Source organism: Erpetoichthys calabaricus, chromosome 2, assembly GCF_900747795.2.
Source record: "Erpetoichthys calabaricus chromosome 2, fErpCal1.3, whole genome shotgun sequence".
In the NCBI taxonomy this organism is placed as follows: Eukaryota; Metazoa; Chordata; class Cladistia; order Polypteriformes; family Polypteridae; genus Erpetoichthys; species Erpetoichthys calabaricus.
Window position 1 is genome coordinate 146,795,515 of NC_041395.2, and position 26,476 is coordinate 146,821,990.

At 39.0% G+C, this 26,476-nt stretch overlaps 1 protein-coding gene and 1 pseudogene across 3 annotated transcripts in view; one reads left to right on the plus strand and one right to left on the minus strand.

Moving 5' to 3' along the window:
- The window catches only part of atp11b (ATPase phospholipid transporting 11B (putative)), a 208,324-nt gene extending 200,197 nt beyond the window's left edge, over nt 1-8,127 (minus strand). Inside the window, exon 1 of one of the 3 annotated variants that reach the window (XM_051923917.1) lies at nt 7,759-8,126. In XM_051923917.1, coding sequence (XP_051779877.1) covers nt 7,759-7,785 — 27 coding nt within the window. In that variant the 5' untranslated portion in view covers nt 7,786-8,126. Of the gene's footprint in view, nt 1-7,758 lie in introns of all 3 variants that reach the window. The other 2 variants (XM_028794610.2, XM_051923918.1) reach the window with 2 other exon arrangements.
- Nucleotides 8,128-23,504: 15,377 nt separating this feature from the next.
- LOC114643607 (core-binding factor subunit beta-like) lies at nt 23,505-24,756 on the plus strand (annotated as a pseudogene).
- Nucleotides 24,757-26,476: the final 1,720 nt, after the last annotated feature.

A 26,476-nucleotide genomic window follows, 5' to 3' on the forward strand; every position in this document is an offset into this window, starting at 1 on the left:
AAATACATATTGCTGTTTCTTTCCCTTTGCAAGATGCCTTCCCTGTATTTGACAGCCACAAAGACTGCATCTATTGTTCCCTTCTCAGGGATGATGCCATGCTGTATTTTGCAGATGATCTCCAATTCTTATCTCCAGCACTCTTTCAACTACCTTCACCAGCTCCAAAAGCTTGACGGCTTGTTTTAACCCACACTCAATTGGATCATCCTTTCCTCTATACACTGTTATGAAGACACTTCTTTTCCAGTTTTCAGGAATCTTCACTTCACATGCAATCATGCCGGACAGGTATGTCAACAATTCAACTCCAGGCCTCACCTTATGCAGTCATATGAAAACGTTTGGGAACCCCTCTCAGCCTGCATAATAATTTACTTCAACAAAAAAAGATAACAGTGGTATGTCTTTCATTTCCTAGGAACATCTGAGTACTGGGGTGTTTTCCGAACAAAGATTTTTAGTGAAGCAGTATTTAGTTTTATGGAATTAAATCAAATGTGAAAAACTGGCTATGCAAAAATTTGGGTACCCTTTTAATTTTGCTGATTTGAATGCATGCAACTGCTCAATACTGATTATTTGCAACACCAAATTGGTTGGATTAGCTCATTAAGCCTTGAACTTCATAGACAGGTGTGTCCAATCATGAGAAAAGGTATTTAAGGTGGTCAATTGCAAGTTGTGCTTCCCTTTGACTCTCCTCTGAAGAGTGACAGCATGGGATCCTCAAAGCAACTCTCAAAATATCTCAAAACAAAGATTGTTCAGTATCATGGTTTAGGGGAAGGCTACAAAAAGCTATCTCAGAGGTTTAAACTGTCAGTTTCAACTGTAAGGAATGTAATCAGGAAATGAAAGGCCACAGGCACAGTTGCTGTTAAACCCAAGTCTGGCAGGCCAAGAAAAAGACAGGAGCGGCATATGTGCAGGATTGTGAGAATGGTTACAGACAACCCACATATCAACTCCAAAGAGCTGCAAGAACATCTTGCTGCAGATGGTGTATCTGTACATCGTTATACAATTCTGTGCAATTTGCACAAAGAACATCTGTATGGTAGGGTGATGGGAAAGAAGCCCTTTCTGCACTCACGCCACAAACAGAGTCGCTTGTTATATGCAAATGCTCATTTAGACAAGCCAGATTCATTTTAGAACAAAGTGCTTTGGACTGATGAGACAAAAATTGAGTTATTTGGTCATAACAAAAAACACTCTGAATGGCGGAAGAACACTGCATTCCAAGAAAAACACCTGCTACCCACTGTCAAATTTGGTGTCGGTTCCATCATGCTGTGTGGCTAGTTCAGGGTCTGGGGCCCTTGTTAAAGTCAAGGGTCGGATGAATTCAACCCAATATCAACAAATTCTTCAGGATAATGTTCAAGCATCAGTCACAAAGTTGAAGTTACGCAGGAGTTGGATATTCCAACAAGACAATGACCCAAAACACAGTTCAAAAACTACAAAGACATTCATGCAGAGGGAGACGTACAATGTTCTGGAATGGCCGTCACAGTCCCCTGACTTCAATATCATCGAAAATCTATGGGATGATTTGAAGCAGGCTGTCCATGCTCAGCAGCCATCAAATTTAAGTGAACTGGAGAGATTTTTTATGGAAAAATGGTCAAAAATACCTCCATCCAGACACTCATCAAAGGCTATAGGATGTGTCTAGAGGCTGTTATATTTGCAAAAGGAGACTCAACTAAGTATTGATGTCACATCTCTGTCAGGGTGCCCAAATTTATGCACCTGTCTAATTTTGTTATGATGCATACTGCATATTTTCTGTTAATCCAATAAACTTAATGTCACTGCTGAAATACTACTGTTTCCATAGGGCATGTCATATATTAAAAGGAAGTTGCTACTTTAAAAGCTCAGCCAATGATAAACAAAAATCCAAAGAATTAACAGCTGAGAAAACTGTGTGGCGGTGGAGGGATGTGATAGTAGGCTGCTTGCTGCTTATCGACACATTTACAGGACAAAAGACGCTGACAGAGAGGTGTGAAGGGATTTAAGGTGGGATGGATCTACAAATTCTTTCGTAGGCTTTGGTAAATTCTAGTGTTAAGAGGGGTTCCCAAACTTTTTCATATGACTGTAAATAACAGTCTTCCTAAATAAACAGTGCCAAAACATGATAAATGGTGAAGTTAGCCCTAGGTACTGTCAGAAAAATATATCAGGGGGCTAGGGCTGTGCAATGTCTTAAAGGTTCACATCATCACATTCTCATTTCAAAACATCAATGATGTTAGATATCATCTTGCTTGTGGGTGTAGAGTTGGAGGGATGCTTGAGTATGACAGATAATTAGCTGCTCTATCCATGAACAGCGGAAAGTGTCTAAAAGGGTGGAAGAGTAACGGTACATGGGCGTTTCACCTTGGAACACAAGAGTACATTTTGTTGTCTCACAGATTACTGTAACTCACCATAAATAGTGTTATTCAGTAATGTTATTATAATGAATTAAAGGTGATTTGTTCCGGGTTCATTTAGAATTGCTATAACTCCTGATGCTGTACTGGCAAGACAATCTAAAACTAGATCTGCCTTATAAAATGGATTTGAATAAATGTTTAACAACAGGAAACTAGAAGTTGCTAATTACTTTTAACTCTTTTAAACACAGCATTTTCAATTCTTCTCGTTCTACTATCTTCTGAATGACCAGTGGCTCAACGCTACAGTGGGCACATCACAGCAGAATACATTGTATAAAATTGATAAAGTGTAAACATGTGAAATGGATTAATTCATTTTAGGTACAGCATTTAAATATTATTGGTTACTTGTGGAGAACACATTTCAACTTCACCATGGTACATTTATTACGACAACCACAACAATATTTACATATTAAACTGTGATTAAGATTAGAGATTTATTAGGCAACATGAGGAACTTTCATAAATATAACATTTCCATGAAGCCCTTCTTTTGCCTAAGTGTCTAACACTAAATATTTTAAGCACACTTTGCTTTAACTATACTTTCATCTTGTTAAGCAGAATTTTCTTTGGTAATGAGAAATTGTGAGCAAATTAAAAGGCAAACTTTGACAGCTGAGCGACTTCAACATACAGTATGTGAATAATTTGGGAGAATTTTTTAAGGAGACAACTCAGTGAGGATTCAATAAGCTTTCACAGTGGCTAAAGCAAAGAGTACGGGCCATGGCGGGCCACAGGTGGTGGATGATGTGCTTTTGGTCTGGTTTAACTGAAATACCTTTAAGTTTATATCTGATTGTGTACAGTATGTAAGTATGTCACTACTAAATACCTCATGTTTCAGATTTCCTACTGGCCTCTATAGCTGTGCAACAACTAAAGTTGTTGTTAAACTTGTAAAAAACTATTGTATACATGAAATGTTTCATGAATGTGCACAGGTGGTGCAGTGGCGATTGTGGGTTCGCTTCTCGGGTCCTCCCTGTGTGGAGAGCGCTTTGAGTAGTGAGAAAAACGCTATATAAATGTAAAGAATTATTATTAAAATTACATAGAAAACAAGCATATCTTATTTGACTGGCTTTAACCCTGTAATTTGTTATAAAAGCGTTTATCTGGATTCTGGACCATTTCTCCCTTATGATGAGTCCATTTTGAAATGTTCAGTTTGAAAAAAATGCGGGTAAAATTTGCACCAAGTGAACAATGACTGAAAAAAGACAAATTAACTGCAAAAAATAAATGGATAGTTGAAATGAAGAGAACAAAAAGTAGTTTTAACCAAAATAATCTATCCTATTAAAGACTGGTGTTGATGAAATCAACCTGAGCAAGTTCAAAAACTGGATAGATTTATTAAAAAAAATGAAAATAAATCAAGTAATAACAAAATTTTAAATGCACATAATTCTTGTACAATTTTTAGATAACAGTAACTGGAAATTGGGTCAAGTCTATTTTTTCAAATAAATAAAATAAAAATGAAAATATGGTACTATACCTTAAGTCTTATAATAAAAACTTTTAAGCCATTGCTACCTAAGGCTGTTCCTTGACAACAAAAATGATTTCAGAAAATCTAAGCTCTCTTTCTCAGTGCCAGTGCTTAAAAGTGTAACATCACAGCCATTCTACAGAACACCCCAATGAAACAACTGTAATGGTCACAGAAGAACTTGGGAGGTTTCCTTTAACTTTCAAAATGTTAAACTTGTAAAAAAACTATTGTATAATGAAATGTTTCATGAATGTGCAATAGAGTAATTTTGCCATAATGATATTTTCATACATCTGGCTTAATTCTGGATGTCTCCAAATGTACAGCAAACTACAAATATGTAAATATACCTCCAAAGTAGCATTGCAGTTATGACAGGTCATTGTAGCTGAAGTTTTGCGGGTCTTACATGGGTCACTGGTACACATACTTTAAACACCAGTACAGAGAAGCACTTACTGATCTTCAAGTATCAGCAGCTGCACAACTTGTCTATGTAAAGTAGTGTTTTTCAACCACTGCATCGTGCTGCCGGTGGGCTTCAGGTTGCAGTTGCTGGTTCGTGAGTGGGTCACCTAAGCCAGTGTTTCTCAGCCACTGGGTTGTGATCACTAATTTGCAAGTAGATCGCCTAAGCAATCAGCAGGACTACGCAATAGGTCTTCCTGTTTCTAAATGAGTTTGTTTCACCAAGGCTGAAGCCTGTCCCCCCCATCCCCATCAAGCTTGTTTCACCAAAAAGGGTGTTTGCTATTGCTGCTAGTGGGTCTTCAATAAGTTTTAAACTACACAATTGGGGTGCAGGACCATGAAGACTGAGAAACACTGATATAAGGAAGGTAGTGTAATGCCAAATTCATAAGAATTAGCCACGTGGAGCAGCACTGATCAAAACAAACTTCAAAGGGCCTCCCAACAGTCAGTTAAAGATTTATTACTGCAACTGGTTTTGGTAAATTCTACAGCATTAATACCCTAATGTTTTTCTATGGCCCTTGGCTGCAAGTACAAATCACCTCAACTCAGTCCACTGTAAATTGGCACGAGCTTGCATATAGAATGTTGAAGAGTAAGCAGCTTCAGTGACCTAATATTATTGTTATTACTTATTAATTGACTGATGCCTTTAACGAAGGTGATGTACAACATTTGAGATACAATTGGTTACATTTCATTTCTTTTTCCAGTTGGAGTACATGCAGGTGAAGTGACATGCTCATGGTCATACAAAATCAGCAGCAGCACTTGAAACCACAACTTCAGAGTTTGAAGGGCTAGGTCCAAAGCCTTCACTATACACCTCATTGTCTGCTACTAATATTAGCTTTTTGTAAAATCCCTACAAAGAATTGTATGCAGAAATATACTTGGCTTCATAGCACTACTTCTGATACATCCAATTAACTGAAACTAAGTCTCATTGTCTTATGAAATTTCACAGCTGGTAAAGAATTAAAGTTTGATTAGCTGACAAAACTATAAAATCTACCAAAGCCTGAGAATGCCCATTCTGTAACTCCATCACTTTCCAGAATCCTCTAAATCTAAATTCAGAATAAAGAAACATTATAGCCAACCCCAGCAGCATTAGGCATAAGACAGTAACCAGCTGCAGATAGTGCACTAGTGCATGACATGCAGCTCTCACAGACAAACCACCACACGTTATATAGAAAGAAAGAATGGATATTTAAAATTTCAGTAGTACTCCACTCATCTCCATTTTTAATTAAAAGTAAAACACAGCGTGAGGCTCAGTTAGCTGTGCAACTTAATCAGTAGACAGGAATATTTAGCCACAAATTACAAAATATGTACAATTCCACAAAATGCCATACAAAATATTAGTAAGTAGGTGGATGGATGGATGGATGGATGGATGGATGGATGGATAGATACTTTTAATCCCAAGGGGAAATTCACATACTCCAGCAGCACCTTACAGATACAAAAAACAATATTAAATTAAAGATTGATAATAATGCAGATAAAAACAGACAATAACTTTATATAATGTTAACGTTTATCCCAACCCGGGTGGAATTGAACAGTCGCATAGTTTGGGGGAGGAACGATCTCCTCAGTCTGTCAGTGGAGCAGGACAGTGACGGCAGTCTGTCGCTGAAGCTGCTCCTCTGTCTAGAGATGACACTGTTTAGTGGATGCAGTGGATTTTCCATAATTGATAGGAGCCTGCTGAGCTCCCGTCGCTCTGCCATAGATGTCAAACTGTCTAGCTCCATGCCAACAATAGAGCCTGCCTTCCTCACCAGTTTGTCCAGGCGTGAGGCGTCTTTCTTCTTAATGCTGCCTCCCCAGCACACCACCGCGTAGAAGAGGGCGCTCGCCACAACCGTCTGATAGAACATCTGCAGCATCTTATTGCAGATGTTGAAAGACGCCAGCCTTCTAAGGAAGTATAACCGGCTCTGTCCTTTCGTACACAGGGCATCAGTATTGGCAGTCCAGTCTAATTTATCATCCATCCATCAGACAAAATATGTTGGATAGTCTGTCTACAGTTATGAAACATCAGCAATATTTGACTATTAGAAATATTATTATTTGAATTAATATTTAAATTGGAACAACATTCAGCATTTTAAGGAACTTCAGTATTTAATTTATAAACTAATATGGCCATGTGTATTCATCCATCCATTTTCCATTCAGTACATGGTATTTCAGGAGGCTCTGTTCCACTTTGAAAACTCCACCTGATGATCACAAGTATAGTTCTAGTATGGGTAATCTGGGAGGTTCATGTATGTATGACCGTGTGTGTTTTTCATTCCAGCAGAGTACGTTTTCATTAAATTATGATAAGCAGAATTTTGGCTGATTCTGAAAATATATGGATACTCCTGGACCATGCACTGATGCTGTAACGACCAAGTTAACACTCAAGAAAACAGCCTTGTAGAACGACGTCACCAGACAGCAAGGAAAAACCATGTGACAGAATGAACTAAACCACTTATTTTAAACCACCTTGTCTCCTTTTCATACAGCAAACAACTTTTTTTTTCTCCGTAACATGCCTCCGGTTGTTAAAGTCCCCCCAACTTAAGCTCTGATGCTTACCAACTTGTTTGCGAAAGTGCCACCTAACTGCGCTATATAATAATGCCAAAATAAAGAAACTCTTTAATTACTCCGTATAATGACTTCAACGAGTTTAGTAAAAGAGGATAATTTTTGGGAACATTAGGTGCATCTCCGTATTAGGGTGTGTCTCTTCCCACATCACATATGCAGAAAACTGTCATCTGCCAAGCAGCAAGTGCAACGTCATATCCTGGCGTTTGCCAAGGATCTTTGATATAATTCAATGGCTAATAACATGTAATCGGTGTGTTTGTCCGTTTTTCTTCTTACACTGTTGAGACTGCATGCAGGTCTGCTTTTGATTTAACAAGTACAACTTTTCCGGGCTCCTCCTCCACTATTTACTAGGGGGCATCCGCCCCCCTCAACAGAAGCAGTCAACAGTTATACCAGCAAGCGAGCATTGGCATAACTCTTCTTCTCAACTGGAAATCGGAAGATTTCGACATAAGCATTCTACAACTGTAACATAAAGAACACGCCGAAGGGGCCTATTAGTTGTTATGAAGCCTAACGCTTTCTTTAGCTCGCAGACTTTTTTGGTTTGTATTTTCGTCTTAAAGTCGATGACCGTTTATCGACTCACCTTATTCCCACATACTTAACTACATAAGAAAAAAATCTGCCACGGCGCGACCGCGTAAATGAACGACTGCGGCCAATTTCCAACCTACTACTCACCAGCTGCTGTCTGATCCACCGTAGCATCCTGGACTTTGAAGCGTGTCGTTCGAGCACTGCGCCGAATTATCGTTTCTTTAATTTTCGTCTGCCAGATGAGCCGCGTTCACGCTTCAGAGCTCCATTAGTTTTTTGGTCAATACGGTGTAGTTGCAAAAAAGAAACAAAAAATGCCTGCTAAGCACTTCCCATTTACTGACTTAAGGAAACCGGTGAGTGCTGGTGGAGAATGGCTCTTTTGGTGTAAACGTTTTCTCGTTTGTTGCTTGCTTCCTTTACTACCGCCTCCACCTCCACCTTCACTCTCAGCAGTCGGCTCCTCTGTACAGAGTTGCTTCATTGCTTGAGCCCCACCACTCTGTTCACTGACAACATCCAGGAAGTGACGTCACCTACTGATAACCCGCCTCCGCGATTGGGTCTCTTACAGCGCGGAAGCCCCTCGGAAAAGTGCGACTCTTTCCCTTCCAATGAATCCTCATTTTTCTTTTTGATTTCTGCTAGAATACGGAAGTTACCCAGCAGTGTATTTGCAAATTGGGAACAAAAAAGATGGATAGGACGTCGTTTAATCGATAAAGATTCATCCACGGACTGACACAAGATTTGGAAACAGTGCGTTGAGACCAATCAGATCACATCGCACTCTTAGGAACAGTAGTAATTTAGGAGTGAGCTGTGGGAGGACATTCGAGTATGCGGAGCATGTCACCATAACATGGAGAAAACGTATAGATTTCTCTTGCTTGAGAGATTTCGTACACTTCCGAGGATGCATTTTGTACAGCTTAATTGAGCCAGGGGCACAACGACCGCGTGGAGTGGGCGGGAAATACCCCAGACCACCAAGTCGGAGATGGGGGGGCGGGGTGTGTCGTAAGTGCCTCCCTTTTCCCCTGGCATTTTCACAGTTTTACTTTTACCAATTCATGCAGTAAAAGAGCAATAAAGTTTGCCACTAGCGATTACCATTAGACCAATGTTTATTAGATTTATGGCTCGCGACATGTTTTTTGTAGGTCGCCTGTGTCGTAAAGTTAGCCGAGTTAATCCAAATATATTTTATACACCGCCTTCTATTTAGCGTGCTTAACAACGCCGTTAACTCATCATAAAGACCGTTCGTTTTAATGGCACGAAAATACAAAAACATATTCCCCACGATACCTTATCTCCTCTCATAACTAGTTAAACAGTCAAACTGAAGTGAATGACAAGCAGATACGAGTAAGAAAGGGTTAGACAGGAGGAAATGACTGATGAGACTGTAAGGCGAGAAAACCACGGCGCTAGTTTGAAATGTCGAAATGAAATTAATTGCTGCAGCACAAGATAGTGACCATTTTCGGAGTGTTAATGAGAGCGAAAGAATTGGATTAGTATATCTAGGTTGTATACTAAAAACAGCTTCAGTAGTCATGGTCGATAGTTAATCGTGTCGTTAGATCAGAATCTGTAGGATAGGTGTAAAGAAAGGCTGCAGTAGGTTTAATGTCCCTCGGTGAGGAAGAATACCGTCTCGTCATTTTATTGTAAAGTGCTTGGATAAATTGCAATGTACTGTTAGTGTGAAAGATGTGCTTGGACCGCTGAGAACCATAAGACCTCCAGAAAATACCATAAAACGTGTACAAGTATAGACATTTCAGCATAATGTCAGTCAGCAGCTTTAAACATTTAAAAGGTACAGTTCACCGAATAATTCACCAGGATTTATCCTATCCCCAGCATGAAATACAGGTAGTGCATGCATTTTTAGGAACAATTCAGATTTTTTTTTACTCATTTTATTGAATTGTTAAATGAAATCTGGGATATAATGAACTATTTGTGACCTCATATGTATTGTTAATGTTAGCTGTTTTTTGAACAATGTTATTTGAAAAAAATAACACTGTAAATAAACTGCATTGATTAATTATTTTGACTGCTTTATTCCTTATCAGCCGCCATTAATCAATTATGACTAAGTTAAGCGATCATTCATATTGTCCTTTCAAAAATAATCAGATCTGCACCCCAAGAATTTTTCTCTTGGCTTTACTGAAGCATAAACTAAGCATCTACACTGACACTGATCTACCGTTGGAATCTTTCACTTTTTAGAATAATTATTTTTTCCATTATCAATATGCCTCGCAGTTTTGAGACCTGGGGACCTGGGTTCACTTCCCGGGTCCTCCCTGCGTGGAGTTTGCATGTTCTCCCCGTGTCTGCGTGGGTTTCCTCCGGGCGCTCCGGTTTCCTCCCACAGTCCAAAGACATGCAGGTTAGGTGGATTGGTGATTCTAAATTGTTCCTAGTGTGTGCTTGGTGTGTGAGTGTGTTTGTGTGTGTCCTGCGGTGGGTTGGCACCCTGCCCGGGATTGGTTCCTACCTTGTGCCCAGTGTTGGCTGGGATTGGCTCCAGTAGACCCCCGTGACCCTGTGTTCGGATTCAGCAGGTTGGAAAATGGATGGATGGATATGTGTACTTTTCATTTTTAAAACTGTTCATGTGAGAAATATGTTTGAAATTAAACAAGGACTTTTACTGTTTATTATTACCATTATATGCCCATTGTTATTTGTCTGTTTATGGTCTTGCTGTCATTATGGTAATAATCCTTATTTTGGGTCCCAGTGTGTTATCCATTTTCTCAGATTAAAATGTTTTAAATCCTCAGTGTTAGACCAATAACGCCTCCTGTTGCAAACTCTTATAACAGCTGTCATTGGTCATAAGTTTGACACCATATGATCAATTCTCTATATTAAAAAAAGAGCCAAAAATAAACATACGTCTCGTCAAGGAATTTGCTAAAAAAAAATCCAAAAAGAAAAAACATACCTAATGTGACTGTATAATTAATTTACCAATAAGACTACTATTTATGAGAACAATTTTCTAGTTCTGATTGTGATATTCAAGTTATCAGTTGAAAATATTAAAATGGGAATATGGTTAACAATAATTTTTTAGTTGTGTGTTATTACAGTAACATTTTCATAAACTGTGAATCATTCCATGTAAAATATAGAAAATAATAAATTGATTTTATACAATTCAATGTATGCTTTCTGTCATTAATGAAAATAGCATATAAAAGAATAAACATCCTCTTCTGAGGCGCCTACTCAATAAAAAAATCAATGCAGCAGTAGTTTGAAATTGTTTTGCCTTATATGTACATTCAATTAAATAAATGCTTTACGCAGTATTTTAAGTGACCTATTCATGTTTCTGAAATAATGTATGGACAGTGTTAACCTCTTATACAAAAACAAAATACAGGATGAGTCAAAATTATGTTAACATTTGAATGGCGGAAACAGTTTATTCACAACACATACTTCATATGTGCAAGATGATTTACAGGAATGTCTCAACCTGTTCGCCATCATGTTCAACGCACAAAAACCAACAAGCAACAGTACCATTTAAAGCCCGGACACACATTTTGCGGGGAATAGATGATACCACAGTCCGTATTCTGTCCTTCAGGTTATTGATATCACAAATTTTCCTGCTATACACACTCCTTCACCATACCTTATAACCATAAATCACAGGGTGTCAAATCAGTGGAGTGTGGAGGCTATGGCAATGGTACACCACGACCTATCCATCGACCTGGAAAGGTGTGGTTGAGATAAAAATAATCCATTAGTGTTAACATAATTTTGACTCGCCCTGTATTTGATGTACAAAAACTTATTTCAAAGAAACTGTATATTCAGTTAAATATAAATACATTTTATATAACCTTTTTTCTTTAAGTCTTTATATTTCTTTTCCTTAAATAGACACCCTTCAATATATTTTCCTATTGTCTCATTATGTACTTCTTATGCCACTGAATTGAGTAGATTCTATTACTGATTTGCAAAAAAAGAAAAAAATATATATATTGTAACCTGCAGCAAGGAAGCAGAGAAAACAGTGAGAAAATTTGGAGTACCATCCTGGTAACCCCTGGACTCAAAAGGGAATACAGTAACAGAAATAGTTTCAAAAGTAAAACAACTTAGGATCAAGAGATAAAAATGACAACAAATTAATATCAAGCAAAATCAGGTAATGCTCGTCTGAACTCCTCTTTTTTCCGTGATCATCTCAGGAATGATGTAACCCTCCTGGGGTTCTGCTTTTTGTGTCCCCTGAATCAGAATGGGCAGTACTGGTATAATTGTGGATTTTGTTTTGTATTCTTTTGTTTTCTTACAACATCCCAAGAACATGCAAGCTTGAAAAATTAAGCCAACAGTGTTTGTGTGAATATGTTCAATTGATGCTCTGTTGTCCCATCCAGAGATGGTTTAAACTTTATGCTAAATACTCCCGTGTGGCCCAATTCTGGAAAATTATATTCTGGAAATCAAAAGTTAAAGGAAAATATTCATTGCATTACACTTGATTTTCATCAAAATGTGAAACAATGGTTGTTCCTCAGGATTTTAAAGAATCAAACATCTGACAACTTGTTGCTACTCTGTTTATTATTGTAAAGTTCTTTGCAGTTGAATTTTGAAAGATTGTCTTGATATGGATAGCACCCCCACATTCACCTTATCACAGAAGGATTGTGCCATTTACATTTACATTTATTTGTTTAGCAGACGTTTTTGTCCAAAGCAACTTATAAAAAAAGTCAACCTAATTGAGTAAACATCTGGAGGACTGTTTGGGAAACAAGTGTTACAGTACAGGTTTCAAAATTGATCATAAGTGAAGAGCTCAGAACGAAATACAAGCTATTTACAATTCCTAGGTTACAAAAACCTAACCACCAATATCAGTTAGACAGAAATTCACCAAACAAGAGAGTCTTCTAATGCTTCTTAAACACATTCAGTGAGTCAGATGTTTGAATGAATGCAAGCACCTCATTCCACCAGCTAGGAGTGACACATAGAAAGAGTCTGGACTGAGATTTGATACCACAGGTGGCATCACCAGATTGTGTTCTTCAGCAGACCTGAGAGGTTAAGAAGGAGACCTTTGCTGTTTGACCTAACGTTGTGATCTGATAGTGGATGCAGCATATCAGTACCAACTACATACAGTTTATAGATTTATACTGGGATCATTATTGTCCTGTGTACAGAGTACAGTGAAATTCTTACTTGAATGTGCTAATCAACACACAATACATTACCACTTTGTGGTGCCATCATTAATGATTATAACTTACATACTTTGAGACTTCTGCCTTGCTTCTGTGAATATCTCAGAATAAAGTTTATAACACTATCTACAATTATAACCCCTCCATGCAAACATTTTATACATTGGAGTTTTAAAGCAACTTGTTTTTATTTTTAAATAGAGTAACAAGTTGGCACTCATTCTGTATGCAGCATGAAAACATTGCTGGTTGTTCCATTCATTGTATGAAAAACTCTTTGGAATTCATTCTGACACAATGGATTTTATTCTGTGCAATGAAGGCAAGAAAAGTTGGAGTTAAGCATCAAGCAAGCATATTGCTGCTTTTTGTTCTGTACAGTACATCTAAGGTTCTTTCTTCTGTTCCAAGCAACCAAACAAGAATGTTGGTATCAAATCAATTTCTGCGCAGAAAGTACTTTAGAATCCAGACAACTTTGATACTGTAATTGTATCCCTCATAGAAGAGTATCATTGAGCAATGAAGAACTAATCAGGTTTGAAGTGCATAAATACTAAAAATGAAAACAGATTTAAACATAAGAAACTGACCTATCTTCAAAACATGCTCCTAATTACTGTAAAGATTACAGCTGTTAGTCTTTGTATAGAATATGAAATAGTCAGGCATGTACAGTATGTATTTTACACACCGGATTAATACAGTATACAGCATTATAGATTATGTTTTCACCAGTTAGTTTTTTAACAAACAGAATTACACATTTAAATGTGCAACTACTTCCAGACCTGATAGTGATCATAAGCATAGAGCAGAATATCTCTTGTCTTTCATATTGAGTGGAAAGTTTAGCCTTGTGTGTTAAAAAAAGAGTTCCTAATTTCTATTCACATATACTGTACTAGAAATAATGTATCCACAGCCAGCATGTAATGTGTAAGTCTAGGGCTCCACTGCATTGTTTCTTGTTTTTTGTCCTCATTCAGACCAACAGGTTGATTAATTGACCTTTTTAGGGTCACAAATTGTGCCAATGATGGTATTAAAATTTGCAGTCAAATTCCTTAGTCATAGTTCTCACGTGCCTCAAATGCCAATTCATTTGTGCTTGCATATTCCACTTCCAGGATTGCTATTTATTATGGACCTTCTCCAATGCAGTGCTTTTAAATGGTGAAATTTTGCAGCTACGCTCAAGATGCGACATGTTCCTGTTAAGTTTGTCTCTAAGGCTGTAGCCCAGAGTTATAATTCAGATTCACTCACATAGAAGCGAGCGAGGTTGAATTTTTAAGATGCAAAATGACAAGAGCAGGGGTGACAATTGATCAAGATACTGCATGGTGCCAATACCTGTTTTAATCTGGGTAGCTGAGAACTGAGTTTCTACATCCATTTTAATGTGTGGACAATAGTGAAGACACAGCAGGGAGAAAATGCGGTTAATGGAAGAACTATGAGAGGAAACTAACAAACAGGCAATAGGCAAGCTATCCATACAAACATGAGTTCACCATTCCACTTGTGTGGCTTACCTATCATTTATATTTCTTGTTTTTTCTGTCTTAATATGAAGATAATGATGGGGCAATCAAAGATAGGAGGCATATTATTTTATTAGAGTAATCAGGTAGTTTTATTTGTGCATGGGAGTATCATCCAAGTGCCAACAGTTCTCAGGCAAGTATTCAAAGGAATAATTTAAAATATACAAATGTACAGTCATTTAAGGTTAAAAAGAAATGATGTAGATAAAAAGAAAATGAAGAAATGTCTGGTTGAGTCCAGTTAGGGAGCACAACTTTCTAATCTGTTCAAAGTTTCTTTCAAGGGTATCTCTAGAATGATGAACATCTATGATCAAGAGAAATGAACAGTTAACTCTAAAGCTAAAGTATGTATATAAAGTGATAAGAACAATAAACAATTCACTTTTAAGCCTAAAATATACAACAACTAGCCTTTTGACCTCATAGTGACCTTACATAACTTTATTATGAAAAGGTAACATTTCAGAATTTACGTTGATGTACATTCATCAGCGATAGATAGATAGATAGATAGATAGATAGATAGATAGATAGATAGATAGATAGATAGATAGATAGATAGATACTTTATTAATCCCAAGGGGAAATTCACGTACTCCAGCATCAGTATACTGATACAAAAAAACAATATTAAATTAAAGATTGATAATAATGCAGGTAAAAAACAGACAATAACTTTGAATAATGTTAACGTTTACCCCCCCGGGTGGAATTGAAGAGTCGCATAGTGTGGGGGAGGAACGATCTTCTCAGTCTGTCAGTGGAGCAGGACAGTGACAGCAGTCTGTCGCTGAAGCTGCTCTTCTGCTTGGAGATGACACTGTTTAGTGGATGCAGTGGATTCTCCATAATTGATAGGAGCCTGCTTAGCGCCCATCGCTCTGCCACAGATGTCAAACTGTCCAGCTCCATGCCAACAATAGAGCCTGCCTTCCTCACCAGTTTGTCCAGGCGTGAGGCATCTTTCGTCTTAATGCTGCCTCCCCAGCACACCACCACGTAGAAGAGGGCGCTCGCCACAACCATCTGATAGAACATCTGCAGCATCTTATTGCAGATGTTGAAGGATGCCAGCCTTCTAAGGAAGTATAACCGGCTCTGTCCTTTCTTACACAGAGCATCAGTATTGGCAGTCCAGTCTAATTTATCATCCAGCTGCACTCCCAGGTATTTATAGGTCTGCACCATCTGCACACAGTCACCTCTGATGATCACGGGGTCCATGAGGGGTCTGGGCCTCCTAAAATCCACCACCAGCTCCTTGGTTTTGCTGGTGTTCAGGTGTAGGTGGTTTGAGTCACACCATTTAACAAAGTCCTTGATTAGGTCCCTATACTCCTCCTCCTGCCCACTCCTGATGTAGCCCACGATAGCAGTGTCATCAGCGAACTTTTGCACGTGGCAGTGCTCTGAGTTGTATTGGAAGTCCGATGTATATAGGCTGAACAGGACTGGAGAAAGTACAGTCCCCTGTGGTGCTCCTGTGTTGCTGACCACAATGTCAGAATTGCAGTTCCCAAGACGCACATACTGAGGTCTGTCTTTAAGATAGTCCACGATCGATGCCACCAGGTATGAATCTACTCCCATCTCTGTCAGCTTGTCCCTAAGGAGCAGAGGTTGGATTGTGTTGAAGGCACTAGAGAAGTCTAGAAACATAATTCTTACAGCACCACTGCCTCTGTCCAAGTGGGAGAGGGATCGGTCTAGCATATAGATGATGGCATCCTCTGCTCCCATCTTCTCCTGATATGCAAACTGCAGAGGGTCGAGGGCGTGTTGAACCTGTGGCCTCAGGTGGTGAAGCAGCAGCCTCTCCAATATGTTAAATATGTACTTTAGCATATGTACGAGAAAAGATTAACATCAGCATGCTTATTCCAGCTGGCTTCCCATTCAGGATTGGTAGCCTAATCCTCTCTTTGCTGGAATAATTAAATTTAGCAGATTGATTAATCCGCCAATCCACCCCCCATCATATTCATACAGCCACTTATTTAATTCCACTAAATCAGTGTATGAACATTTAATATTCTTCTTCTTCTTCTTATATTCTTCTTCTTCTTCTTAATAATAATAATAAGAAGAAGAAGAATAACAATAATAATAATATTATTCTTCTTCTTATTATTATTATTATATAAAGAACAAATAAAAAAAACCTTTACATTTCACTAAGGAGTTAAAAAAAAGTTTTTTAAAATGTTTTGAAAAACAAAATTTCAGTATTATTATGGCTTCATTGTTTAACATTGGCAGAGATGTGTTTTTTGGTAAATAATTAATTAATTGTGAATATTCATTTTATTCACCTATAGGTAATATATCACATAAATGCTTTAACATTAAGGAAAAGTATTTTCATTGTGGTTGCTAAGAGCTGCTCAGGAAAAATGCCAAATGGCACAGTATCAACATAAAGGAGCCACTTTATTGAAAATCATACTAGTGAGTACCACTGGGAAATTATACTTCAGTAAACACTGTAATTTATGTGATAGAATAGATTGACTATTTGTATTCCCTTTTTCTTAAAATGCCATTTATATTTGGGCCTCATTTGTCTTTAGTCCTCTGTATTCTTGTTTGCTATTCTGTTCTTAAGAACAGCATGGTATTTTGCATATGTTTTATCAGCAATCCTTCATTAATCTCTGGGTTAGCCTTTTCACCACCCACAATCATTTTTGGTTTCTGTATTTTTATAGTTTAAAGTTTTTCTGTGTTGTATCAAAGAGCCTGTTTTCATCTTGTTTTATTAGTCCAACAGTCATCATTGGATCCTCTCTGAAATTCCAGGAAAATCTTTTCTATTCTTATGCTGAGTTTCTATAATTACCTGCCACAGTTCAACATAGATGGATAGCAATGGTTTCTTTATAGGACACTGAGAAAGTAGAGAGGTCATGCCAAGCAAGAACAAGGACTTTGGAATTCAGGTCAAGTGGAGCAGCCGGCATTACTTTGATTTGTCAAAATCCTTCCATACCTTATGGTCTTCCTAAAATAATCTTTCCCTTATGTGTATTAATTCATACATGCTCCCATTTTGATATATTTATGGACCTTGTTGGCATTATTCTGAGTGTATGTCATAAATGGGACAAAGCAAACCATAAAATAAAGCTGGAGCTGAAACAGGGGGCAAAACAAAATCTTCAGCTTGGCTTTAAATTCCTTTATGTGTTTATGCTGTAATCCTACAACTTGCCTGCATGTTCATGTTTAAGAGTTTGCTTTTCTTAGTATTTGTTTGTGTTTTACTTTCCTCTTCATAGATATCATCAAGGATTTATAATGTCCTATGTGCTGTGTTTAAACATTTCTGCTTTAGTTATGTTATTCTTCATACACTGATAGATGGCTATTCATTTAATAATGTTTATTTGTCTGATCATTGTGATAATGTTTAAGTGCATGAAAATATACTAAAAACTGATTGTTAGCTATTGTGGTGCTGTGTCTATAGAACCTCTGTACTGTCACTTAGCAACCAAGGAAGTCACTGCTTTATAGACACTGCTTAGAGAATTAGACAACATTTCATTGGGTACAGCCAAGGCACATTTTGTACTTCCAATTTTATTTTAAAAAGACCTGAGCTGTTATCTTCATAAAAAAGAAGACATTGGATAAATTTATATTCTGAGTTTGAGGTTACTCCTTTTATTGACTTTCATAGTTAGACAGTATGATAGTCAGGAAACGTTGAATAGGCAAAACAATTTAGATGGTTTTCAGTTCTTCAAGTATGTCAGATAGGTGGACAGCAGCTAGTCAATCTCTGCACATTTCATCCTGCATTAAATTAAAACTGCTTCCATTGCTATACTGTAGGTGTATAGATAAAGTCCTCAAAAGTCATTAAGGTATTAACTTGCCAGTAGTTCACATACTTTGTATGCAGTAATCCTGATTTGAATTTTTGATTATTTAATTTTAATGGTTTACTTAAATTCAGTAGTAAAAATGAACGTAGAGTAAATTGCTGTATGACTAGTATGCATGATAGTAAAGTACATACCATGTTAAGAGTCAGTATGATCACTAACATCTGTTTAGTTATTGTCATTCATTTGTACATTTACAGAATTTTCAAGGCATCTACCATGTTTTGTAATTATGTAAAGGACAGATTTAGACCTAAGTTTATTTATTATAGTAACAAAGTAATTCATAATATTACAGTACTATACATTGAAGAAAGCAACAACTCACTGCATTAATATAGTAGCAGCCATTGCCAGAGGCTTTAGGGACATTTTAGTAGGCGAGAGGACTGTATAAAAGTATAACTCTAGCAGGCAGTGTGGTGAAGTGGTTAAGGCTTGGACTTCAAACCATGAGGATGTGGATACAAATCCCACTACTGACACACTATTTGACCATGAGCAAGACACTTCAACAGCCTGTGCTCCAATTGCAAAAATAAAATAAATGGAACAAATTTTATCTTATATGATAGATAGATAGATAGATAGATAGATAGATAGATAGATAGATAGATAGATAGATAGATAGATAGATAGACATTTGTATAATGTTATCCACTTCTCCATGGTCTTCATCACATGTGACGTCAGAGCGACAGGCCGGAAGTCATTCAGCTCACTAGGATGTGATACCTTTGGGACTGGGGTGATGCAAGATGTTTTCCAAAGCCTCAGGACTCTCCCCTGTTCCAGGCTCAGGTTGAAGATGCACTGTAGAGGACTCCCCAGCTCCAACGCACAGGCCTTCAGCAGTCGTGGCGATACTCCATCTGGGCCCACTGCTTTGCTGGTACGAAGTCTCCTCAGCTCTCTGCTTACCTGGGCTGCTGTAATTGTGGGTGGGGGGAAACTCTCTCCTATGCTGGTATCAGCAGAAGGATGGGTGAATGATGCAGTACTCCGAGGTGAGAGTGGGTTAGGGTGGTCAAACCTGTTAAAGAAGTTGTTCATCTGGTTTGCTCTCTCCACGTCTCTCTCGATGGTGGCACCCCGATTCGAGCTGCAGCCAGTGGTGATCTTCATCCCATCCCACACTTCTTCATGCTGTTATTCTGCAACTTCTGCTCCAGCTTTCTCCTGTACTTCTCCTTCGCCGCCCTGAGCTGAACTAGAAGATCCTTCTGGACGTGCTTCAGCTCATGCTGATCACCGCCTTTAAAAGCTCTTTTCTTCTGGTTCAAAAAGCCCTTGATGTCACTTGTAATCCATGGCTTGTTGTTAGCATAGCAGCGTACTGTTTTTACTGAAACTACAATGTCCATACAGAAGTTGATGTAATCAGTAGTGCAGTCAACAACCTCCTCAATGTTCTCACTATATGATCCCTGCAGGATATCCCAGTCCGTAGTTTCAAAGAGTTCTCAGAGCCTGCTCTGCCTCAGGGGACCACTTCCTGAATGAGCGTGTGGTTGTAGGTAGCTCCCTCACTCTTGGTTTGTAGTGAGGCTGAAGCAGAACCAGGTTATGATCTGCTTTCCCAAGCGCAGGCAGCAGGGTGGCGCTGTATGAGTCTTTAACATTTGCATACATTAGGTCAATAGTCCTATTTCCCCGAGTGTTACAATCCACATACTGGGAGAAGGGGCGGCACGGTGGCGCAGTGGGTAGCGCTGCTGCCTCGCAGTTGGGAGACCTGGGGACCTGGGTTCGCTTCCCGGATCCTCCCTGCGTGGAGTTTGCATGTTCTCCCCGTGTCTGCATGGGTTTCCTCCGGGCGCTCCGGTTTCCTCCCACAGTCCAAAGATATGCAGGTTAGGTGGATTGGCGATTCTACAGTGTGTGCTTGGTGTGTGGGTGTGTTTGTGTGTGTCCTGCGGTGGGTTGGCACCCTGCCCAGGATTGGTTCCCTGCCTTGTGCCCTGTGTTGGCTGGGATTGGCTCCAGCGGACCCCCGTGACCCTGTGTTCGGATTCAGCGGGTTGGAAAATGGATGGATGGATGGATACTGGGAGAAGGCAGGCAATGTTTTGTCCAGTGTCACATAGTTAAAATCTCCAGAGATTAGCACAAGCGCCTCGGGGTGCTGCATTTGTGTTTAGCAGCAGCAGAATGGATGATGTCACTCGCTATCTCCATGTCTGCCCGAGGAGGAATGTAAACAATAACAACAATGACGTGTCCAAACTCTCTAGGCAAGATGCAGACTTACGGCCAACAGTTCGATGTCCCTGCAATAAGTGGAGATTTTGACATTTACATGTCCAGAGTTGCACCACCTTGTATTCACATAGAGAGTGAGTCCTCCTCCTTTCCGCAGGTATTTGCGTCTCTGTCCGCTCTAACTGTGCTAAACCCGGGTAGCTCCACATTAGCATCTGGGATGTTAGTTGTTAGCCACGTTTCTAACATCCCAGATGTAAGACATCAACCAAACAAGTAACTGTAAGTCATCTTTCTAACACACAGTTTTCCAGCCATGGGCTGGGTTCTGTTTACATTATTTCCTTCTCATTTAGTGAATGATTCCAAATTTTAACTGACCTTTTTGCTTCTTTATTCTACTTGATTTTGCCATCATTCTGTTTTTAAAAACAACAACTAGCACATGTTTCTTTCCTGAAAGATAACTGTTGTTTGTTTTATATAAATTAGTTTACTTGTTTTTTCTATTATTATTCTTTGTTTATATTTCATTAGTATGCCCTGTTCTTAAATCCTTTCCTTGTCTTTCATCTAATTTGAAAATTGATTTTGAAATTCTTGAAGAATGAAGATGCTGATTTCCTAAAGATTTCAAGGATATATAACACTATTGTAGAAACTCAAGCCTTTATCTCCTATGCCCCAACATTGTGAAATGAACTCTTAAGCATGTACAAAGTGAAGAGTGATTTAAAAAAATAAATAAAACAGAATTGACTTATAAGAGTTTTCTAGCAAAGCACACTTGTTTCTTATAAAGCTAGCAGTGAATAGTGTTGCTTCTTGTGCATTGTACAACATTGTACATAATAGTCTGTTGATATTGTAGCAGAGGGGCTTCATGATGGTGTCCGGGTTTCATATCTCATCATTGCCTATCATTGTCTGTGTGGAGTTTGCACATTGTTTTGTGATTGCTTACTTCTTTATTTTTTTCTTGCAGACATGCAGGTTAACTTGATTGGCAATTGTAACTTGGACGCATATGGGTGTATTAATAGGGTTTGCAATAGACTGGTGCCCTATGCAGGTTTTGTCTGGGCTTTGTGCCTGTTGTGGCCAGGATAAGTTCTGCCTAAAGTGTGTTAAGCAGATTTGAGAAAACTAGGTGTTATACCGTGTTAGCCGTTATGGATGTAGTGAGAAATCAAGCAAAATGACACCTTTTATTGGCTAACTAAAAAGATTACAATATGCAAGCTTTCAAGGCAACATCTTGCCTGAAGAAGGGGGCTGAGTTGCCTCAAAAGCTTGCATATTGTAATCTTTTTAGCCAATAAAAGGTGTTATTTTGCTTGACTTCTCACTAAAGCCACAGGGTTAAAATTTAACACACGGGTAGTTCTCAATATAAGTGAAGTTTTTGACATATAACCTTCAGCCTTGCACATCCAGGGGCTGGTGGGTGTGCCTTGGAGTTGGAGCAAGTAGGACAAAATGCTACCATATGATGGTTAGCATGCTAGGAAAATTCAGGTTTGATTCTTCCACAAAAGTTTTATCTTTTTCTTTCTTTTTTTTTTCTTTGATTTTATTGTAATCATTCCATAAAAAAAATGCATCAATTTTTACAAAAAATAGGATTGAAGACAAATTAACCCCCACCCCTGAGAAAGAGAGTGTGGCCAATGGAGTAAAACTTAAAGCTAGTAAAAATAAATAAATTGATGAGTTTAATAGGCAGATAAAGATAAATGGAGAAAAAAAAGAAATGGGAAGAGAATCTGCTTCCTCAGTGCTTTAAGAGCTTATTCTAAAATATTATTGATTAGATCCTGCCAGGTTTTGAAAAAGTTCTGCACAGAATTTGATTTTTTCCAATTTCAAATAATATAAAACATCAGTTACCCACTGACTTAAAAGAGGAGAGTTAGGATTCTTCCAGTTTATCAAAATAAGTCTGTGTGCCAATAGTGTAGTGAAGGCAATCACAGTTTGTTTGTCCTTCTCCACTTTAAGCCCATCTGGAAGAACACCAAACACAGCTGTTAATGGGTTAGAAGGGATTGTGACACCAAGGCTGTCTGATAGGCACTTAAACATTTTTGTCCAGAATGATATTAATTTGGTGCAGGCCCAAAACATGTGACCCAATGAGTCTGGAACTTGATTGCAGCATTCGCAGGTTGGATCTTGCCCTGGAAACATTTTGGACAGTTTTAAGTGAGACAGATGTGCTCGATATATAATTTTGAGATGAATAATTGTATGCTTTGCGCATATGGAGCTCGAATGAATTCTCTGCATTACTATCTTCCACTCCTTTTCTGATATGTTGAGTGAGAGATCATTTTCCCATTGTCCTCTTGGATCTTTGAAAGGGAGGGACTGTAAAATAATTTTATATATTGCCAAAATGCTGTCTGAGTCCTCGAAACTGAGCAGTATTTTTTCCAGCATAGAGGAAGGTGGGAGATGAGGAAAATCGGGCAGGTTCTGTTTAACAAAGTTTCTAATTTGAAGATCCATCCATCCATCCATTTTCCAACCCGCTATATTCCTAACTACAGGGTCACGGGGGTCTGCTGGAGCCAATCCCAGCCAACACAGGGCACAAGGCAGGAACCAATCCCAGGCAGGGTACCAACCCACCGCAGGACACACACAAACACCAAGCACACACTAGGGCCAATTTAGAATTGCCAATCCACCTAATCTGCATGTCTTTGGACTGTGGGAGGAAACCGGAGCGCCCGGAGGAAACCCACGCAGACATGGGGAGAACATGCAAACTCCACGCAGGGAGGACCCGGGAAGCAAACCCAGGTCCCCAGATCTCCCAACTGCAAGGCAGCAGCGCTGCCCACTGCGCCACCCTAATTTGAAGATAGTGAAAGAAATGTGTTGCTGGAAAGTTAAATTTGGAATGTAATTGTTCATAGGATGCAAAGATGTATTATGAGGTAAAATGTAGTGGGTTTTACAAGCCTTGTGCTTCCTTTAGACCTGAAGGTGCTCAGTGGAGCTCGCTGTCTAGGTCAAAAAGTGTCACACTGTCAGCTACCACTTCTTGTCCTGGAAATGGAGCATTGTTGGGATGATTCGTTGGTTGCACTAGAAATCACAAACATGATAAAATACACTGGTTTTAGAGATCGCCCCTACGATGAAAGGCAAGCGAGGTTTCAAAACGCATGATGGGACGGCCAATCGGAAATAGCTTTTGTGGCAACTGGAACCAATCTATCTCTGCAATTTTTTCCTGCAAATTTGCATGGAGAACAGAGGCAAGTGCCAACGAGGGAGTATGTGGATTTTGAAAGAGAAACAGGAAAGGTCTATCTCAAAGCCCCTATGATACTTAATGGAGTCTGTGTTATAGGGAAAGGATGGATTGATTTGCTGAGACTTGATGGTATGGGGTGCCTGGAGTTTGATGATGAAAGAGCTCAGCATGAAGATGCACTGGCACAGTAGGCTTTTGAAGAAGCTAGAAGGAGAACAAGAGACTTTGAGGACAGAGACAGGTCTCATCGAGAAGATTTGGAGGTAAGAAGGCAGACAGACCCTAGTCCAGGGACTAATATGACAGGTGGAGATGACATGAAGCTCCGCTAACCTGTTGCAAAGATATCTATTTTTTGGGTCTTTGTTCAGACATTTTTAACAACCAGCATTTAATCCTATTTGACATGTTTACTGGAGGCCAAAATCAAGAAGGATTATGGAGAGTAATCATCCTGTTCTTCCGGGTCAATGGCTGGGAGCAGTCAGCATCTGCTGCCAGCATTTTTGCACTATGCTAATGATAACATTTATACATTAATTAGTGTATGCATATAGCTATATTTGATCCTTTGTGAGCATTATTCCTATGCAAGTGCCCCGCCCTCAAAAAATTTGCCCTTTTTGTCATGTAGAGCTTTGTGTTGTAGTCAGTTGTAGCATTTCAGTTACAGGATGATTTATATTTTATATAGGTCAAATACATTTCTTATTATGAGATTATAGTGTTCTGTGTCGGCTTTGCCTTTTAAACAAGCCTCTGTGTGGTTTAGCTTTTAACTTCTAAATACTATACGGTATTTTTATTCTTTTATTCTAAGATTCTGGTATATTTGTCAACTAAGACGGTTTAGTTTTTTTATGTGGTGTAGCGGGTTGCCTCTGTAAATTAAATGTATTTAACTGTTTGCATCATGCATTTAAAAAATGTAAAATTCTCAAATTGGATTTGCTCAATCATTACAAATTCTATATTTTTTTTACCTATATATACTGTATATATGCAATATATATATACTGTATACTGATTTATCTCCTGGTTTAGACTTGTAGCCTGTTTCAGATTGGTATTTTGTAAAATGTGTATTTTGGTAAATATAAAAAGAAAAAAATGCAATACACCAGGTTTTATCATTAATATGACAATTTACACATTTTAATTTAAATTTCTGTATACTGGGAGTTTCTTCTTCTTCTTCTTCTTCTTCTTCTTCTTCTTCTTCTTCTTCTTCTTCTTCTTCTCCCGTTAGGGGTTGCCACTGCGGATCATCTTCTTCCATATCTTCCTGTCCTCTGCATCTTGCTCTGTTACACCCATCACCTGCATGTCCTCTCTCACAACATCCATAAACCTTCTCTTAGGCCTTTCTCTTTTCCTCTTCCCTGGCAGCTCTATCCTTAGCATCCTTCTCCCAATATACTCAGCATCTCTCCTCTGCACATGTCCAAACCAACGCAATCTTGCTTCTCTGACTTTGTCTCCCAACCATCCGACTTGAGCTGACCCTCTAATGTACTCATTTCTATTCCTATCCATTCTCATCACACCCAGTGCAAATCTTAGCATGTTTAACTCTGCTACCTCCAGCTCTGTCTCCTGCTTTCTGGTCACTGCCACCGTCTCCAATCCATATAACATAGCTGGTTTCACTATCATCCTGTAGACTTTCCCTTTCACTCTTGCTGATACCCCTCTGTCACAAATTACTCCTGACACTCTTCTCCACCCATTCCACCCTGCCTGCACTCTCTTTTTCACCTCTCTTCCACACTCCCCATTACTCTGTACTGTTGATCCCAAGTATTTAAACTCATCCACCTTTGCCAACTCTACTCCCTGCATCCTCACCATTCCACTGACCTCCCTCTCATTTACACACATGTATTCTGTATTGTTCCTACTGACCTTCATTCCTCTCCTCTCTAGAGCATATCTCCACCTCTCTAGGGTCTCCTCAACCTGCTCCCTACTATCGTTACAGATCACAATGTCATCAGCAAACATTATAGTCCACGGGGACTCCTGTCTAATCTCATCTGTCAACCTGTCATTCACCATTGCAAAAAAGAAAGGGCTCAGAGCCAATCCCTGATGTAATCCCACCTCCAACTTGAATGCATCCATCACTCCTACCGCAGACCTCACCACTGTCACACTTCCCTCGTACATATCCTGTACAACTCTTACGTACTTCTCTGCCACTCCCGACTTCCTCATACAATACCACAACTCCTCTTGAGGCACCCTGTCATATGCTTTCTCCAGGTCCACAAAGACGCAATGCAACTCCTTCTGGCCTTCTCTAAACGTCTCCATCAACATCCTCAGAGCAAACATTGCATCTGTCGTGCTCTTTCTTGGCATGAAACCATACTGATGCTCACTAATCATCACCTCACTTCTTAACCTAGCTTCCAATACTCTTTCCCATAACTTCATGCTGTGGCTCATCAATGTTATTCCTCTGTAGTTACTGCAGTCCTGCACATCCCCCTTATTCTTAAATATCGGCACCAGTACACTTCTTCTCCACTCCTCAGGCATCCTCTCACTTTCCAAGATTCCATTAAACAATCTGCTTAAAAACTACACTGCAATCCCTCCTAAACATCTCCATGCTTCCATAGGTATGTCATCTGGACCAACAGCCTTTCCAATTTTTCATCCTCTTCATAGCTGTCCTTACTTCCTCCTTGC